We start from the raw sequence: 18,893 nt of genomic DNA on the forward strand, positions 1-18,893 counted from the left end.
CCTGATCTCCAACTTCTAGCCTCCGGAACCGTGAAAAACACATTTTTGTTGTTTATAAGCAACCCAACCTGTGGTACTTTGTTATAGCAGCCCAAATGGACTAAGATAGTATTGTTTGACTTTCTAATTTTCGCTAACCTGATAGATGTGAAAGACTATCCCATTGTTATTTGGACTTTCATTTCCTTGATTGAGGAAACCTAATGAAGTTGACCCACTGTTCATATATCTAGTGATCATTTGAGTTTCCTCGTCTGTGAAGTGCCTGTTCATATTCTTTGCTCATTTTTCTTTAGGTCGTCTTATCATATTGAATCATAGAAGTTCTTTATATCTGACACTAATTCTTTGTGTATTATGTGCATTAAAAATAACTTCTCCCTGCCTGTGGCCTGTCTTTATTTTTTAGAGTATATTTTGTTTTATGGAACACAACTTTTTATTTTAAATGTTTTATGTTTTGTTTAATATATTCAAATGAATGAATCTTTCCCCTAAATTGAACAGCAAGTGGTGGAACTGGGATTTAAACCCATGTAGTCTAGTTCTAGAGCCATGTTTTTAGTCACTACTCTATATAGTCTCTCAAAAGACATATAAGACAAATACATGTACACATGCACACACACCCATTCTATCTATCTATCTATCTATCTATCTACCTATCTATCTATCTATCTATCTATCTATCTATCTATCTATCTATCTATCTATCTATCTATCATCTATCTATCTATACATACACACATATATAAACACTAACGGTCCACTGAGAAAATCTAGATGTTGGCTTCTAAATAGCATGTTACCTAAAAGGAAATGGTTGATTCTAGGTGGGGAAATGGCAAGATGAACCTGGAATGTCTTGTTCTGCCAGAAAGCAAGGAAGTGCTTAAAGAATGATGTAAATTGTGTTGAAAGAATGCAGAAGCCAGCTTGATAGACTTCCACTGGCAAAATCAGGGGAAAATGGACAATTCAAGTAAATAATATAGTAATAAATTAAACCCATTGACTAAAATATGAAACCATGAATCCATACAGATGTAAATAAATAAACGATTATATTAAGCATTTGAAGAGGAATGGCATAATTTACATAATCTCAAAAATACATCTCCGCAAAATACTTATTCATTACAAAAGGGAAAAGAGTAATTTTACAGTGGAGAAGCCTAACAGACACCTCTATCAAGTAATCAAGGAATCAAAGGAATCAAGTAATCAAAGTTAATATTAATAATTGGTCAAATAAAAATCCGGTGCCATCTAACAAGATGCAATGAAAACAGCATTACTCCTGAGATATACCTGCCAAAGATACATAACCTGAATCTTATAAGAAGGAAATATCAGACAAGACCACATTGAGGAAAATTACTACTTACTGGCCTGTAATCTTCCAAAAGACTGGGGAGCTGTTCCACACTGAAGAAGCAAAAAGATATGCCAACTAAATCTAACACATGGTTCTGAATCAGTCGCTTTCGCCATAAAGGACATTATGGGGATAGTTGCTGAAACTTGGAGTCTGAGGATTAGATGGTGCGGACATAAACATGTTAATTTACTGACATTAATGGCTGGCTATATTGTGACAATGTAGGAAAATGTACTTTTTGTAAGAAATATACAAACTATTCAGGGATAATAAGGCATCAGGTCAGCAGCTTTCTATTATATGACTCAAGAAAAAATTATTTCTACTACACTTGTAACTTTTCTGTAACTTTGTGATTGTTTCGCCATTTAAAAATCATTAAATAAAAATGGCTTTTTATTTTTTAAAAAGAGTGAATTGATCCATTTTGAATTTATTTTTGTGTATGGTGAGACAGAAAGAATGGACTTTGTTTTTTGATGTTTTCATGTAGATAATTCGTTGTTAATGCTGAATACAGAATTTTAAAGTGAAATTTAGAAAGAAAGATATTCTAGGAAGACAAACGAGAATGATTAAAGACAGGGAGACAAAAAAATGAAGGCCTTTAAGGAGTTTGGTTTGGCTTGAGTATAACACATACATAGAGACTGACAAGGAATAAAGCTGAAAGGATAGACTGAGGACAAATCACTAAAGGTCTTTAATGCCAAGTGGGGATTTTATATGTAATTTTGAGGGGCATGAGAGTATTGAAAACTTGATTAAGTGAATCCTTTTGAGAAGGCTGTGCTTCTCCCTCCTACTTCCTGCTTCCCAGGGTTGAGTGGGCTCCTATCATTCATTCATTCATTCATTCATTCATTCATTCATTCATGTTGTCTCTCTCTCCCTCTCCTCTTTCTCTCTCCCCTTTATTTTAGTCCATTCGGGTTGCTATAATAGAATACTATAGACTGGGTGGCTTATAAACAACAAAAATATACTTCTTACAGTTCTGGAGGCTGAAGTCCAAGATCAAGATGCTAGCAGGTTTGATGTTAGTGAGGACCAACTTCCTGGTTTGTAGATGGCTGTCTTTTCTCTGTAAACTTATGTGGCAGAAGAGGCAAGGGAACTCTTTGGGGGTCTCTTTTATAAGGGCATGGATGTTTGGAGTCAGGGTCTCAGATACCTGCTGGTATAGGTAGGAATTGATACTATGCCCATAAGGTGTCTTGTTGCATGACTAGCAGGCAGGTGAAAACCCAGACTCGGTTCCACCTTCCTGTGGGCTGGCTGTTGTCAGTTGTTATCACTAACGATCGTCTTGTACACTTGGGCATTAGTCAAGAGTGGAGAGCTAGAATGATATTTCTTGAGCTTGAAAATCATCCCCATTCTCCATGCTTAGACTTATCTTTGAACATCTGCTGGAGTTCCTATAAAACAGAGGAAAGGAAACAAGTGGTATGGGGTCCCTCAAACCAGAGCTGCTTTTGCTACCCCTCTAACACTAACCTCTTCTTACTCATTAGAACAGGGGTGGGCTCTGTATGGCCCGGGGGCCAAATCCAGCCTCGAGCATTCAATTATGGATTGTCCACTGCTTCTGTGGTACAACAGCCAAGTTGAATAGTTTCTACCAGAGACTTTATCATTTACAAAGTGGAAGATGTTTACTCTCTGGCCCTTTACAGAGAGTTTGTGGACTCCAGCCTAAGAATGTTAAGATCATGAAGACAGAGGCCGTGTCTTGTTTGCTTCTTTATTCCCAGAACATAGAGCATTGAATATTTTCTGTTCCTCTGCTTCCCCCAGTTTCCTCTCTCCCTTCTGTCTTACCACTTTTCTTCTCTAGTAGCCATAAGAACAACTCAGTGATCAGTATCATTCAAGACCACGGAGGTTGCTGGGCTCTGGTAGAAAATGAGACCAGTAGCACTGCTCAGCTGTGTGCTGGGAATGCTGTCTGACCAGGTGTGGTCTGTGCAGGGCTTTTATGCCTCCTGAAACTCAGCATCATCCTAGATGGGATTTGGCTCCAATAAACTATGGTCCTTCATGAAAGTTACCAAAGTATACAAGGCCAAGATCTTGAATGGCTAGTTTGGGCAAAGCTTGACTCACAAGACATACACATCTGAGCCTCAACACAGGCATCTGCTCAGAAAGCCGAGTGTGTGACAGAGCTTTGAGAAAGGCTCTGAACAGAGAACATTTTGGGAGTCCTCACACCATCTATGTCTCAATTCTTAAAGTAATAAATCAAGCTCAAAACTGCTAAATAATGGCCTTCATTACGACCTAAGTTCAAATTTCGACTTCTTGGTTTTCTTGGCGTTCCACATTGGACTATGGTGGTGCAGAACCAGTTGTCCCATAGCTTACCCCTCTTTTCATCCCTCTCCTGGTTTTCCAAGAGCCTCACATGCCATGTGTAGACATGAGCCTTCAGGATCAAAGACCACCTTTGACCCAAGGAAGAGTCCCCATTTAGGCCCCAAAAGTAGGCTTTAGACCATCTGGGTCAGGTAGGCATGTCTCTTCGAATATGGGAGTGAAGTAATTGGAGGAGGACCAGCCCGGGGCCTGTCGGGAAGGCTTGAGGGCCAGCCAAGTAACTTCATCTTTCTGGGACACATTTTCCTTTCCCATTAAAACAATGCAAAATAAAACATTTATGTAAAGGGTTAGATTTTTTAAAAATTGAGGTATTTTCTAGTTCTATAAGCCTGTGGTTCTATGAATCTGAAACTTCTATTACCTAAGCTTTCCCCAACTTGACAACCACCTTGGTAAAATGTGGTAGCAATTATGCCCTGTGAACATCAGGAGTCACAAACTGTTCATCTCAGGGGACCTGCTGAGGCATTAAATTACCACACGGAGGAAACCAAGCCCGAATAAGCTGGGCCCAGTGGGCTGAGTCCTCCAGGGCCTGAAGCAGCCATCCCATAAGGATGCTGCTGCAGTATTTCTAGGGGAAAACGTCTTCCTTTCTCCACAAGGCCGACTGGCCGGTTGGTGTAGAACTTTCTCCTCATTGCTGGCCCCGGTACAGGTACCCAAGGTGTCACGGAGACTCTTCTTCCAAGCCCAGAGTTTTGCTGACCTGTTGTCTGCACTACTTTCCCCTTCCTCTCTCTTTCCTAAGCCGTAGCAGGAGATACAAATGAAGTTCTCAATGAGCTTTCTACTCATGGTAAGAGATTCTCTTTTGATACCAGCTATTCCAAACACTTGAACTTCCCCAGAGGAAAACTGGAAGTTTAGAAAACTTGGCAGCAAGTTGTATTCCTGGAACATCCCCTGAGTGGTCTTATTTTCTGAATTGACTCTCTCCATTTTCTTCTCCCCTTCTTTGTAAATCTCCCTTATTAAGCCAGATCGGGAGATCTTTCAATAGACTAGCATGTTCTCAGGAGACTCGGGCCAAGCTTCTGACTTAACTATTCCTCAAACCCAAGCAAACTGTAGGCATATTTCCTCCTCCTCGATTTTTTTTCCTGCTTACATTTTGTGACTGATATTTTTAAAAGCATGGCACCCCCGTTGCTCCTTTGCTGTTGTCTTTAGTTTATTGGAGGAATCATTTTCTTAGACCTACTTCATTTTTGTACATTTTTTTTGCTGGGTTTTTATACTGTTCAGTTGGCAAGTATTTGCTGAGTGTTTTCTATATGTCAGGAGCTGAGAAAACTGACAGGAAAAGACACAGACCTTGCCATTGGAGAGCTGAGGTATAGTGGAGACAGACAGCCAAAGTGAACTTTCTTCCCCAAGGAAGAGTGGGTATTATGTATACCTGACTCTTTCCAGTCTGTGATGCCTTTTGTAAAACACTCACAATCCACCATGAACGACAGCTTGACCCTGTTTCCTGCTTAGTCTTCTCCCCCATGATGTTATAGTTGCTAATTTAAATTATAAACCAAGCTGGGATGCACCAGCATGATGAGTTGGGAAAGCACACTCTTGAGCTTTCCCAACCTCTATTCTAACCTTCGATGAAATGGTTTCATGGCTTTGGTCATTGGTAGATATTTTTTTAAAAGTCAAAACCAGATTAAGCTCTGAGGCTACCAGTTTTGTAATCCCTACAGTTATTTGCAAAGTGGCCAGCAGTACCTGTGTAGGATTTAAAGTTGTATAGCCCTCTGCCATCTGTCTGCTTCTGGAGAAGCACAGGACTTTCCTTGCCCAGGGAAAAGTGTCACTATCTTATGTTTATTTTCTTTCACGTCCCCTTCTCAGTAACAGTTATTGAGTCTCAGCATCTTTCTCTTCCTCTTCCTTCCCCTCCCCCCAACCGCCACACTCCAGATTCTGGGGTATAGCCATAGTGTAATGTACTTTGAGAGACACTGCTCTAGAAAGTGTTTAAATTAGGAAGCCCATCTGTGGGTCATGGGTCATGGAGGAGGCTGCCTTGGCAAGGAAGTCAGTTTGCTCTTTTTGTCCACACGTCTTTTGAAATGGTTTGGTTCAAAACTGCTATTTTCTGACAGTTGGTGAGCTTACATGTAAACAATTAGATGTCCTGTGAGCTACTGCCTCCAAGCGTCACTACAGAAGATACACATGTCAGCACTGTGGAAATGGCACGACACTACGAATGAGACCTCTACCTATTTAAACAGTTACAAAGACACGTGGGATTTCATAGCCAACCAAAGATCCACTCTCCCTTATCCATGCCTCTTCTTCTCCTGTTTAATTATACCTATGAGGTAGGCACTCAAATAAGCTGGGCAAACAGACGTGAAATCTAGATTCAAATAACACCCACCCAGCAATGGAAAATGTTCACCCATTGCCAGCTGGGTGTTTTCTTCAAATCCTATGAAGCAGACTTGACATGAAACATCAAGGCTAGTCCATCACTTCCAGCCCAGTGTTGCAGAATCTTGCCCTGACTGCACTCCTGTGGCAATAACTTGCACAGAAGCTCCCATGACAGGAAACTGCACTGGCACAAAGAATGTGTAAAACCAGATGGTGAACGTCAGGGAGGTAGTGAATTGGGATAGTTTGTGATAAGTATGTTTGTATTTTATTTTCTCCCTAAAAATAGCACACACACACACACACACACACACACACACACACACACACACACACACAGAGGCAGATCCACTTGAGGTGAGAGTGATAGCAAGGTCAAAGCTACTAGTCAGATGGACCAGGATTCCTACTTCTATGGTTTGGATGAAAAGGGTTTTGTATTCATTTGGCTGGGTCAGTTTCAGCATCAGGTGTCCCAGGTGAGCCAGTCAGTTTTGACTTCCTTCTGAAAAAGCCCCCTTTGGAGTTCTCTGTCAGTCCCACATGTGCTTGTTTCCGCTGCCGATGCCTTACTTATGCTGGCTGGTCAGATCGGATGACCACACGGCAAAAGCTCCTGCACTTCCAGCTGTCCAGACCTCCCTTCCAGCTATGGCAAATGAACAGTGTGGAAGGAGATCAGATCTGCAGAAGGAGATCCGATGGATTTCGTCATTTCGGTTTTCTGAAGAGATGGTGCAATGGCTTTGGGATGTTAAAAATTAAAAAGCCGTCAATCAATCACTGAAGGAAGCTCAGCCAAGGACTCTGTAATTCTGTCAGCTCACCAAAGTTATGGGCTAAGCTTGTCTCCTTGTCTGTAAAAACTTTGGAACAGATGATTCCTCAGAACTCTCTGGCTCTACGTTGCAGATGTCATGTAGGTTCACATCCTCTGCGTACGTCCATGCTTCCTTACATCTTAGACGGAAGCTACACCCTTTGTGTGGTTTCCAAAGGCTGTCATGGTGTCTTTGGGTTGTTGTTTAGCCCAAGAAAGTTACCAAGCTTTTCCTGTCTTAAAAGCCAAGAAGTCATAATTTAGGTCGTCATTGAAGTGCATAATTCCCTTTGTCTACTTCCTACAGAGGTGGTTCCAGAAAAGCGTGAAAAAAGACTGGGGGATGGGAGAGTAGGGAGATACTGAAGCTGGCTTTGGGGATAGCAGGCTCCAGATCAAAGCTTGAGCACTAAGTCCAACTCCTGTCCTTGGTGACACCAAAGTGACTTTTCTAACTGAGAGACATGGTCTCTAGAGCTAAGAACATGCTTTGAACAAGGATCCCAATCAAGGCTGCAGGTACTCCTGAAACTAATTGATAAAGATGTAAGTTATATGTAGAAACTCTGTAACAATGTGTAAGAATAAGAATCAGAAATTTATCTGAGTTGTTTCTGATTTTGGAAAACACATGTGATGGTCACTCAGGATGATTCTAAAGTTGACCGATCATCTACCTACCATCTAGTCATCTACCAAAACCTTGACCCTCACGTGTTTTTATAAAATAGATTCCACAAAATCTCCTCTCGGAATATATTTTCCAGGACTGAGCCCTTTAAGAATTTATACATTCTTGATAAGGAGACACACTGATCTCTAGACAATGAAATGTTGGTGTGGTCCTCACTCACAGACTGGGTGAAGGCTCTCACCTGCTGAACTTTCTGAAGTGGGGCTCTCACATTTGTTCAGAGGCAAATTGTGAACATCTAATAGAACTTTCTAGAACTGAGAGAAATGACCTTTTTCTTATTTGTAGGATACTTTAAAGAAAATTCTTTTAAAGTGGTATAATGTAAACAGGAATGTAATTACTATTTGTTTCATGGCATTTATTTATTACAATGCCATACAGAAGGATTTTTACAAACCTTTGTAAAGGTACTATGTCATAAAGTCAGAGTTTGGAAATATAGCAATTTAATAAACGTGTTGCAGTAGGTTTTCTAATATTTGTATGCTAAAATATGACAAACAACATAAAAAATTGTCACATCCAATGGGGGGGGGAGTTTGGAATTAACTGTTGTAGTTCACAGACCATGAGCCCCTTCCCCAAGCCAAGAGATGACCTGGCATTAGCCCTTTAAGAGAGACTATGCCAGGTGGGGGTGGGGAGACCACTGGTAGTTGCAGGTAATACTACAACTACCAGTGTTTATTGAGTTATGAAAGGGATTTATAACTGCAAGTGGCTTTCAAAGAATAATTTTCTACAGGTATAAACAGCAAGTACAGGATCTATAAATGAAAAAAAGTGGCTGGAAAATCTTAGCAAAACTAACTTTTCCTGGACAGGTGCTTTTACTTAGGCATTTCTGGGCCCCCTGGAAAGATGGTGGGAAAAGTCAAGTAACCATTAGCTCTCTACTGGTCAAGAGGAAGGGGAAATATCCATTATAAGCACAACCTTGGAAAGGAGTGTTTAAATCATTAGTGGTATTTGTTTTTTCTCAAAAAAAGAAAAACAATGTGAAAAATGAAAATTGTATGGGAAATAAGGATTTTCACATCTTTGCTTATTGGAAAAATGCTCTGATTTCATGGCATTAAGGAACCATAAAAGATCCCAAATAGCTAAAGCAATTGAGAAAGAAGAACAAAATTGGAGGTATAATGCTACCTGATATGAAACTATACCATAAGGTGATAGTAATCAAAAGAGGCATTGATATAAAAACAGACACATAGAGCAATGGAACAGAAGAGAGAGCTCAGAAATAAACCCACGCCTGGACAGTCAATTACTCTATGGCAAAGGAGGTGAGAATATACAATGGAGTAAAGACAGTCTATTCAGTAAATGTGTTGGGAAAACCGGACAAACATATGCAAAAAAAGTAAAATTCGACTACTTTCCTACACCATATGTAAGAATAAATTCAAAATGGATTAAAGACTTATATGTAAGACCCAGAATCATAAAACTCCTGGAAGAAAACATAGTCAGTAAACTCTCTGACATTGCTCTTAGTAATACAGTTTTTTTGGCTATGTCTCTTTGGGCAAGGGAAACAAAATAAAAACAAAACAAAACAAAAACACACACAAATGGGACTACATCGAACTAAACAGTTTTTGCACAGCAAAGAAAATCATCAACATAAAAATACAACCTACTGAATGGAAGAATATATTCACCAATGATACATCCAATAAGGGGTTAATATCCAAATATATAAGGAACTCATACAACTTAATACCAAAAAGATAAACAATCTGATAAAAAAATGGTCAGAGGACCTTAATAGACATTTCTACAAAAAGAACATACAGATGGCCCATAGGCACATGAAAAGATGCTCAGTATCACTAATCATCAGAGAAATGCAAATTAAAACCACATGAAATATCACCATACACCTGTCAGAATGGTTATCATCAACAAATGAACAAACAACAAGTGTTGGCAAGGATGTGGAGAAAAGGGAACACATGTGCACTGTTGGTGGGATTGCAAATTTGTGCTGCCACTATGGAAAACAGTATGAAGGAACTTCAAAAAAATGAAAAATAGAACTACCATATGACCCAGCAATTCCACTTCTGGGCATTTATCCAAAGAGACCCAAAAAACTAAATTGAAAAGATACATGCATCCCTATGCTCAGTGCAGCATTATTTACAATAGCCCCTCCAAGATATGAACGCAACCTAGGTACTCATTACTAGACAATTGGATAAAGAAGAGGTGGTGCATATATACTATGGACTATTACTCGGCCATATAAGAAATAATGAAATCTTACCATTTGTGACAATCAGGATGAACTGAGAGGGTTTTATTATGCTAAGTAAAATAAATCAGACAGAGAAAGACAAACACCACATGATTTCACTTATATGTGGAATCTAAAAAAACAACAACAAACAAAACAGAAATATACTCATAGAGACAGAACAAACTGATGGTTGCCAGATGGGAGGAGGCTTGGGGGGGAGGGGCTGGGTGAAAAAGGTGAAGGGATTAAGCAGTACAAATTGTCAGTTACAAAATAATCATGGGGATGTAAATAAAGTACAGCATAGGGCATATAGTCAATAATATTGTAATAACTATGTGTGGTGTCAGGTGGGTACTAGGCTTATCAGGGGGATCACTTCATAAATTATATAAATGTCTAACCACTATGCTGTACACCTGAAACTAATATTGTTGCCATGCAGCAGCCTACCCGTCTGTGTCCTCGTACCTGCCCCTAAAGCAAGGAGAGTCTGTGATCCTTTCAGGGACTTTGCTTCACCTTTGTGCTTGCACCTTATGTCTCCATGTTTGGCCCCAGAAAGATGGCTGATCAGCCATGATGAGTAAGATTCCCCATGGTGGGGACAACTCAAGCCAGGCACAGTTGAGTGGGGACCAACAAGAAAACCCACGGTGTTCATAGAAGTGGGCACAACCCCCTCTCCTTCCCCAGGCTAAGGAGAGCCTCTGTCTCTGTGGCTGCATTCCTTCCCACAACCTGCAAGGGAAGTGATTCAATGAGGTGCTTTCCATCTATTCATATGCATAAAGGTTTTGTCCCTTGGGGAAGTACAGACATCCTGAGATTTAGCAAGCGTGATTGGCTTGAATCAGTTTCCTATTATGATGTATATGATTCACGGATCTTGAGATTGACAAGCTTATCCTCACAAGCTAATGCGTAGGCCCAATTTGGCGCCCAGTCATTCATTGAGATTCGAGGCCCCGAGGCCCCGCTTCACTCTGTTCATGGCTACTGTCTTCTCTTAACCCTACGCCACCCTCCTCGCTCCCCACAACACTCGTCGCGCGGGACGTGACATAATATAATATTGTATGTCAACTGTAACTGAAAAACAGACAAAATGAAAAGATAAAAAGTATAAATAAGAAAAATAAATAAATAAAATCCCAGTCTTAAGCCAAGGTTCCTGGTGTCTCCTTCAGTATTCTCTCTCTCTCTCTCTCTCTCTCTCTCTCTCTCTCTCTCTCTCTCTCTCTGTCTCTCTCTGTGTCTGGGGAACTGAGATGGGGTGGGAGTGCTCCTTACATGGGGCTGGGGTGCCATTCCAGGGCAGGAACCTGGAAGCACGTATCCCAAGAGTAATCAAGTCCAGGATACATAACTTGAATTGCTTCTTCCTTTATCATCTTGGTATTTTTATAAAGAACAAATAGCCCTCTTCCTAAAACAGCAATCCTTGCTCCAACCAAATGTGTCCACCATTGAAATGAAGTGCCAGTTAATTCCCTTCCGAACACATAACCAGACATGGATATCAAGTATCCCAACAACTAAGACATTTTAAGATTCTCTATCTTCCCTGCTTCTTATTTCCAAAATCCAAGTTCTTTTTTCTTTTTCACTCTAAGCAAAAACATATGGGGAAGTTCTTTTCAAAAAAGCCCTCCGATACCATCCAAGTGGTTTCCTGATTACAAAATGAACCCATACAAACGCGGATTGAAAAGTCTTTTATCACAGAACTGGAGTCAGGAGTGGCAGGGAAGTGGTAGGGATGTGGAGAGGATGTGGTATGGGTTGACCCCTCAGGCCCAGGGGACAGGCCCCTAAGCTGAGGATCTGCCTCAAGTAATGGACTGTGAAAGAGGAGCAGGGTACCTTGGCTTGTCTGCTGGCTCCAGCAGCTCAATGGTGCAAAGGGCCGTCATGAATTTCAGTCTGCTGTTTAGCAAAGTTCACAAATACCTAGAAGCAAGAAAAAAGCAAGAGTAGATAGATGTTTCCAGAAAAATGGTACCCTTCACCCACCACCCACTTTGTTTCTCTCTTTCACAGTTCATATACAGTCCTGCCAGAGCAGCTTGTGTACTGTAGGAGAGGCTGGCCGACCCGAGGAAGCCCAGCCGCCAGTGCCCTGGACAGGGGCTTGTTTCTTCAAATTCTGAGCTAAGATAAAGGCGTTGCCATGGAACTTCCCAAGGACTTGGGACACCCGAGCTTGGGGTATTCAAGACAAGGCAGCTCTCAGCAAGCAGCATCCTCCTGAACCTCTAAAGAAGAAAGAAAAAAACTAAACAGGATCCTGATCTCATGTCTTTTCTGTTCTTCATTCAATGTGCCGTGTGGCCGTGACTCTTGCTCCTGCCTTCATCTGCTTACGGCTGAGAAGGTGCTGGTGCGGCAGCTCCTCAAAGGGAGCTTGTCTATTTCCACTGCTCTCCTAACAGTCTTTAAGGATGTTTATTTAAAATAAACATACAGCGACAACAAAAACCCCCAGAAACAACTCATGTCCAAAGAGATGAATGGATAAATAAAACATAACATATATATATATATATATATATATATATATATATATATATATTTATATTTATATTTATATTTATATTTATATATATAACGGACTATTACTCAGCCTTCTAAAGAAGGATGTTCTGACACTTGCTACAACATGGATAAACACTAAGGACATTATGTCAAATGAAATAAGCTAGACAAAAAAGGACAAAATGCTGTATAAGTCCACCTATATGAGGTAGGTGGAGTAGTCAACGGAAAGTGGAACAGTGGTTACCAGTGGCTTGGAGGCGGCTATTGCTTAATGGATACAGAGTTTCAATTTGGGAAGATGAACAATTTCTGGAGATGGATGGTGGTGATGGTGCTTGCACAACAAAGTGAATGTACTTAATGCCACTGAATCGCACACTTAAAATAGGTAATTATGTTATGTATATTTTACCACAATAAAAAAGTGATCACATTAAAAAAACAAAAAACCTGACACATGGCACACACATTTATCAAAACTCACCAAATTGTACATCGAAAAATGAGTGCATTTTATTGTAAGTAAATTAAGCATCAGTAAAGTTGATTCAAAAAAGAAAATAAGTAAAGCTACCACCACAAACCAGAAAGGATAAAATGAAGTCAGAGTATAGTGGGGAAGGATGGTATAAAGCTAACGAAGTTTGCTGATAACTGAAATAGTGTTAGAAAATAATGTCTGATATACGGCATTTCACCCTAATGGACAGAGGGACTAGAGTGTTAAAACTCAGGCACGTCATGCCTCCCTCCTGTGTGGATTCCAGCCCAGGTTAGGCGGTCCAGCCCAGTCTTTGCACAGCCCTGCTCCGCACATGGCACCCCTCGGGCGACTTGCCTGGTCCAGCGTGGTCTGTGTGACCGAGTACTCCTCAATGAGCAGACTGTCCTTGTGGGAGATGAGCAGCCGGAAGATCCTGGCCAGGGAGGAGGCGGCGACCTGGTACTGGAGCATGTTGTAGCGTCTCTCCCTTTGCACACTGCCTGGGAAGTTCCCCTGGAAGAATTGCTCCACCGGGTTCAGGTCGGGAAGCAAGCCATCCTTCGGGGATTTGATTTTCATTGTGACGATGTAGCCATCTCCAAACCTAGGGGATGGCCATGGTGGCGTGGTACAGGCCTGTTAGTAGTTGGGTGTAAGGCAGTCCCAAAATAAGGAATAGACTCATCAAAACTATTGGAGATTAAAAGTCCATACTATTAGACCGGTGTGCGTGTTTAAAACTAAGAGTAAACAACCTATAATAATTCCTGGAGAGATAGTTTGATACAAATTCAGAGATCTAAATGTGTGTGTGTGTGGTGAAGAGGGTCACCAGACCTGTGTCCTCTGTCCAACGCCTGGAAGCATGGATGTTCCCTGTTCCTATCCCTCTCACATACTTGCTGAAGTCAAAGGTGGTTTTAGTCCGCTGCAGCGGTCACAGGCCTGCCCATGAAACACATGGGCCCAGTGCTCACTCAGGGCTGGAAAGGCTGCCTGGCCCTTTAAGAGACCTGGTGGGAGCAAAGGCTTGGAAAGGCAGCATTTTCTGTAGAAGTGTCCAGAACACATGGAGCAGACAGGGCCACCGCCATTGATTGGTGCTTCCCTCCTCCCCTCACCAGGTGAGCCGGTCATTGGCACATGCCTAAAGAATGGTCTGCCAGAGCGTGTGTACACGGCCAGCTGGCTTCCCTACACCCTTACGTCCTGCTATAACTGTGTCAGGTATAACTTCTTTCAATGTTGTAACAGGATCAAGGGTTATGGCCTTCTACAATAAAATGTCTCTACCTTTTAGCTGCGGAAAACCGACTGTCCCTCCACATGGGGACAGTCCCCTCTCACCGCCTCTCCCATGGGGATACTGAGAAGTGAGAGGGAAAGGAGAGGGGAACGTCATGTGTCCAGCAGCAGACACAGGGAGGTGCTGACACATGTTTGATGACCTCACATACAGAAGTGCCCCTAATATCTGTGCAGTGTCCAAGCTGTCGTGGCTCAAGAATCATGTGTCAAATATTCAAACACAGCTAATCAACCAGAAGTTTCTCAGTCACTAATCTGCCCCAATGCATATAAGTATGATGTATTCTGTGCAACACACTCCCTTGGGTGCTTCTCGGCATAGATAAACTGGGTTATGTGTGTTCCTTTTACCAACTAGCACGGTGATTTTTATATTCTGGGCTCTCAAAAAGCATTCGTTAAACAAACAAGTGATAAATGCACCCGTCCTCGTTTATAATGCATACCAGAATGCAAGGGAACCTGGCATTATTATCCTAATCTTTTTTTAATGGATTGTCAGGTTTGGCGCACAAACCATTATTAATAACGCATGATTTACAGCAGTTTACAATTTATGGGGACAGGGTAACCCTACTGAAGGTTACTGGCATTGCTGGTTTGTTGCATAATACACGGTCATTTCTCAAACTCAAAAGCATACGATATTCCAGAAAGGAAAACTGATTCTCAGGCTGTTTGGTCTCCTAATCATTCCTATGGTGGTTGTGGCCTCTTATTAATTAGGTCATCGGTGCTGGATTTGTTGGGATAATGAGGTAGTGGTACTAGGTTCCCTCATCCCAGCCAGGCTCTGCATGCGTCCCAATCAGAACCCTCCACCTGGAGACTGGGGGAGCCTTCGACCACAGACAATTAGCCCAATATAGACAGTTTCTTTCATCACAATGGCTTTCTCCATCTGCTGCTGCAGAATGAGGCCTGGCCACTCCCTGCCTCTGCCCATGCAGTGAGGGGGCACAGGACACTCCCAAGAGACTGTAGAGAGTACAGGGCTTGGTGGAGCTCCCCAGGAAGGCAACAAAGGTGCCTCCTGCCCCACCATCTCCTTACTTGGACTTGAGATGCTGAATGGTGCCCAGACACTGAAAGGTGCCCTTCACCATGATGGCCAGCCGGGTACACAGGGCCTCACATTCTTCCATGCTGTGGGGCAGGAGAGAGGAGGTGAGGGGTGCGGGGACTCCCGCCTGTCCCCTGCTCCACTCCGGCCCCTGGGAATCCCTTGCCTGTGGGATGTGAGGACGACAGCCCTCCCTTCTCTGATGATGCTCACGATGGAGGTCCACAGCATGCGGCGTGCGCGGGGGTCCATGCCTGTGGTGGGCTCGTCCTGTGGGGAAGCAGAGAGGGCAGGGGCCACGCTTGGAGCCAGCCTCCACTGGTTACTGCATCCTCCTTGGCTGACTTCCTCTGAGCGTTGTCTCTGTCAGACGGTGCACCACGTCACTCCCCAGCGTGGTGAGACCTGGGACCCAGGTGCAGAGCATAGAAGGCAGGGGATGAATCAAGAGAGTGAAATGAAATCATACCACCATGTCATCCCAGGAATGGGTTAAGGTTGAGTAAGGCAATGGTAGAATTACTTTAAAAACAGACAACCCTACCCCACCCCCCCAAACCTTATACATATTTACAAAGAGGCAGTGAGATAGCCCATGTACTTGCCTTTTCTTGCTCCCTTCAAGTCCTTCCCTCATAAACCTCAGACTGCACGGGCGTGGGGGCCTCAGGCCTGGGCTTGGTCTGGCTCCGGTGACAGTCACATGAGCCATTGATTCTACACATATGTTTGCAATGAGGCAGTGAGATAGCTCAGGTGCCTTTTCTGGCTCCCTCCAAGTCCTGCGACCCATGGTGCCCCACCTTATGGGCATGGGGGATTCAGGCTCCAAGTCCGAGTCACATGAGACTCTGACCCAGGCCAATGCTCCTGTCCACTTCAGTCCCAAACAGGCCTCCTCAGGCAGCAGTCATTTCTGAGCAGACACTGACATTCCACAGAGGGGCTGAACTTCCCTGTTGTGAGCCTGTGGCCCCACAAGAGATGCCCCAGGACTCGGAGTGAGAATGTGTGTGGCTCAAGTTTCCCCTAAGAGCTGTGAACCAGACACTGGGCTGACTTGCTCAAAATGGGCAGAATAGGGACCAGTCCAGACAGAAACAGACTGCTGCATTTTCTAATCTGCTGACCCAAACCCAGAGAGCCACCACTATGTCCCAGCCCCTGGTCACAGTGCCCCTCACCAGCAGCACCAGCGGTGGGCAGCCAATCAGGGCCATGGCTGTGGAGAGTTTCCGCTTATTGCCCCCACTGTAGGTGCCGGCCAGGCAGTCCGCATACAGAGACAAGCCCAGGTTCTGAATACTCCAGTTTGCCACCTAGGGAAGAGGAAGAAATCCCATTTAGGAGAGACAAAGAACCAAACACCCCAAACCTCCACCGATTCAAAGTCTTGATCTCCCAGATCTCACAGGTCTAGGATGACAGACAAAAACTAAGCTAAAACAGTGCCACCTGCTGGCTCGTGTTCTCTGGCCACAAGCTTCAGGGGCCAGGCTTCACCTTTCCACTCTGTGCCTTAGATCCCAGTGTGTCCTCGTCAGCTCAGCACCTGATGGGTGCAGCCCTCTGAGAAATGGGTTTCAGCCTTACAAAGAGCAGAACAGAGCTTCTTACCCAATGTCCCAGACTATGGCTAGGAGGGGGAGAGGAAGAATCCTAGGGTCAGTTTGAGAAGATGGTGGGTCCCATTGACTCCACCCCTCAATCAGGTCACACTTGAGGTCTTGTTCATCAGATGTATACTTATTGAGCACCCACTATGAGCCAGGCTCTGTACTAGGCACTGGAGAATAATGGTGAATGTTGCTATTGACCTTGTACTCAGAGATGGGGCCTGTGTGCTAATCGAAATAAAGAGAATAATGACAGATTATAACAGTGCTTTGAGGGAACTCAACAGGGAACTACGATAGAGAATACGTGTGTGTGTGTGTGTGTGTCTGTGTGTCTGTGTGTGAGTGAGCGTTCATGCTCGCTCACATATGGGCATAGAAATAGAACGAGGGAAGTCGCTGGAGACAAACCCACCCTGTGTCTGCCTTTTGTACTTGTAACTCTGCCTGGAATGTTCTTCCCCTGGACATCCACACGGCCCATTCTCTGAGCTCCTTCAGGTCTTCATTCAGAAGTCACTTCTGCAAGGTTTTCCCTGGGCCACCCTATCGAACAGGGCAAACCCTACCCCAACAATTCTTCCCTGCTTTATTTTCACCCTGAGAACTTTTCCCTCACAAATGTCCTGTATAGTTTATTTGTCTATTTATTGTCTGTCCCTCCCACTAGAATGTAAGCTCCATTTTTAACTTTTTATCTGGAATAGTTTCCAACTTACAGAAACATGTAAAAAGAAGAATAGTACAAAGAATATTCATAAACCCTTTACTCTCTTTTTCTCTCTCCCTCTCTTAGACACACACACACACACACAAACACACACACAATTTTTTCAGACCCATTTGAGGATAAGATACATCATGGCCCTTCACTCCTAAATACTTTAGTGTCGGTTTCCTAAGAATAAGGATATTCTCTTACATAAACACAGTACACTTATCACTGTCAGTAAATTTAACATTGTCATAATGCTTGAATCTATTGTTCGCAGTTCCGTTTTGTCAGTTGGACCAATAATGGCCTTGTTTTCTCTCCAGTACAGGATGCAGCCTGGTGTCCATTATTCAGTCATCGTGTCTACTTAGCCTCCTGTGATCAGGAACATTTCCATAATCTTTCTTTGCCTTTCCTGACTTTGATTCTTTTGAAGAATACAGCCCCTGTGTTTTTTAAATAGAATGTTCCTTTAGAGTTTTTTCTTTTTCAATTCCAGTAGACATTCCATATTAGTTTACATTAGTTTCAGGTGTACATCATAGTGATTAGACATTTATATAATTTACGAAGTGATCCCCCACTTGGCACCATACGTACTCGTCATTATGACAATATTATTGACTATATTCCCTATGCTGTACTTTACATTCCCATGACTATTTTATAACTGCCAATTTGTACTTCTTAATGCCTTCACATTTTTCACCCAGCACCCCCAAACCTCCTTCTCATCCGACAACTATGAGCTTGTTCTCTGTATCTATGAGTCTATTTCTATGTTGTTTGTTCATTTGTTTTGTTCTTTTGATTCCACATGTAAGTGAAATCATATGGTATTTGTCTTTCCCTGTTTGACTTATTTCACTCAGCATAATACTCTCTAGGTCCATCCATGGTGCTGCAAATAGTAAGATTTCATTCTTTTTTATGTCCAAGTAACTTAGGGCAGGACAGATGTTTATCTGATGTTTCCTCAGAAGATTCAGATTTCTACATTCCCAATCAGAATATTACATAAGTGAAGTTGTGTTCCTTCTCAGGGTATTGCATATAGTGGCCTGAGATATCCATCCACCTCTAAGGTAATGTTAATTTTGATTATCCAATTAAGGTGTTGTTTAATTTCTCCATCGTAAAGTGATTGTGCTTCCACCTCACAACCAATAAGCAATCTGTGGGAGATATTTTTAAACCACACAAATATTTTGCTTCTCATAAAAAAATTTCCCCTAGATTTATCAACCATTGGT

General features: G+C 42.6%; 2 protein-coding genes across 11 annotated transcripts in view; one reads left to right on the top strand and one right to left on the bottom strand.

The window, feature by feature from the left end:
• LOC109458541 (uncharacterized) overlaps positions 1-12,453 on the top strand; it is a 101,407-nt gene extending 88,954 nt beyond the window's left edge. Inside the window, exon 2 of the mRNA XM_088791347.1 lies at positions 11,957-12,453. Within this exon, the coding sequence (XP_088647473.1) occupies positions 11,957-12,066 (110 nt within the window). The 3' untranslated portion in view covers positions 12,067-12,453. The remainder of the gene's footprint in view (positions 1-11,956) is intronic.
• The window catches only part of ABCA4 (ATP binding cassette subfamily A member 4), a 111,792-nt gene that overhangs the window by 17,548 nt on the left and 75,351 nt on the right, over positions 1-18,893 (bottom strand). For 3 of the 10 annotated variants that reach the window (XM_088791343.1, XM_088791342.1, XM_088791339.1), the window contains 4 exons: positions 16,494-16,628; positions 15,476-15,579; positions 15,300-15,392; positions 13,077-13,542 (listed from right to left, as the gene is read on the bottom strand). In XM_088791343.1, coding sequence (XP_088647469.1) covers positions 13,194-13,542; positions 15,300-15,392; positions 15,476-15,579; positions 16,494-16,628 — 681 coding nt within the window. In that variant the 3' untranslated portion in view covers positions 13,077-13,193. Of the gene's footprint in view, positions 1-715; positions 10,655-11,618; positions 11,867-13,076; positions 13,575-15,299; positions 15,393-15,475; positions 15,715-16,493; positions 16,629-18,893 lie in introns of those variants that run through there. The other 7 variants (XR_016018664.1, XR_016018663.1, XM_088791341.1 and 4 more) reach the window with 6 other exon arrangements.

Source organism: Rhinolophus sinicus, chromosome 14 (assembly GCF_057876585.1).
Source record: "Rhinolophus sinicus isolate RSI-liver-muscle chromosome 14, RSI-T2T, whole genome shotgun sequence".
NCBI lineage: Eukaryota > Metazoa > Chordata > Mammalia > Chiroptera > Rhinolophidae > Rhinolophus > Rhinolophus sinicus.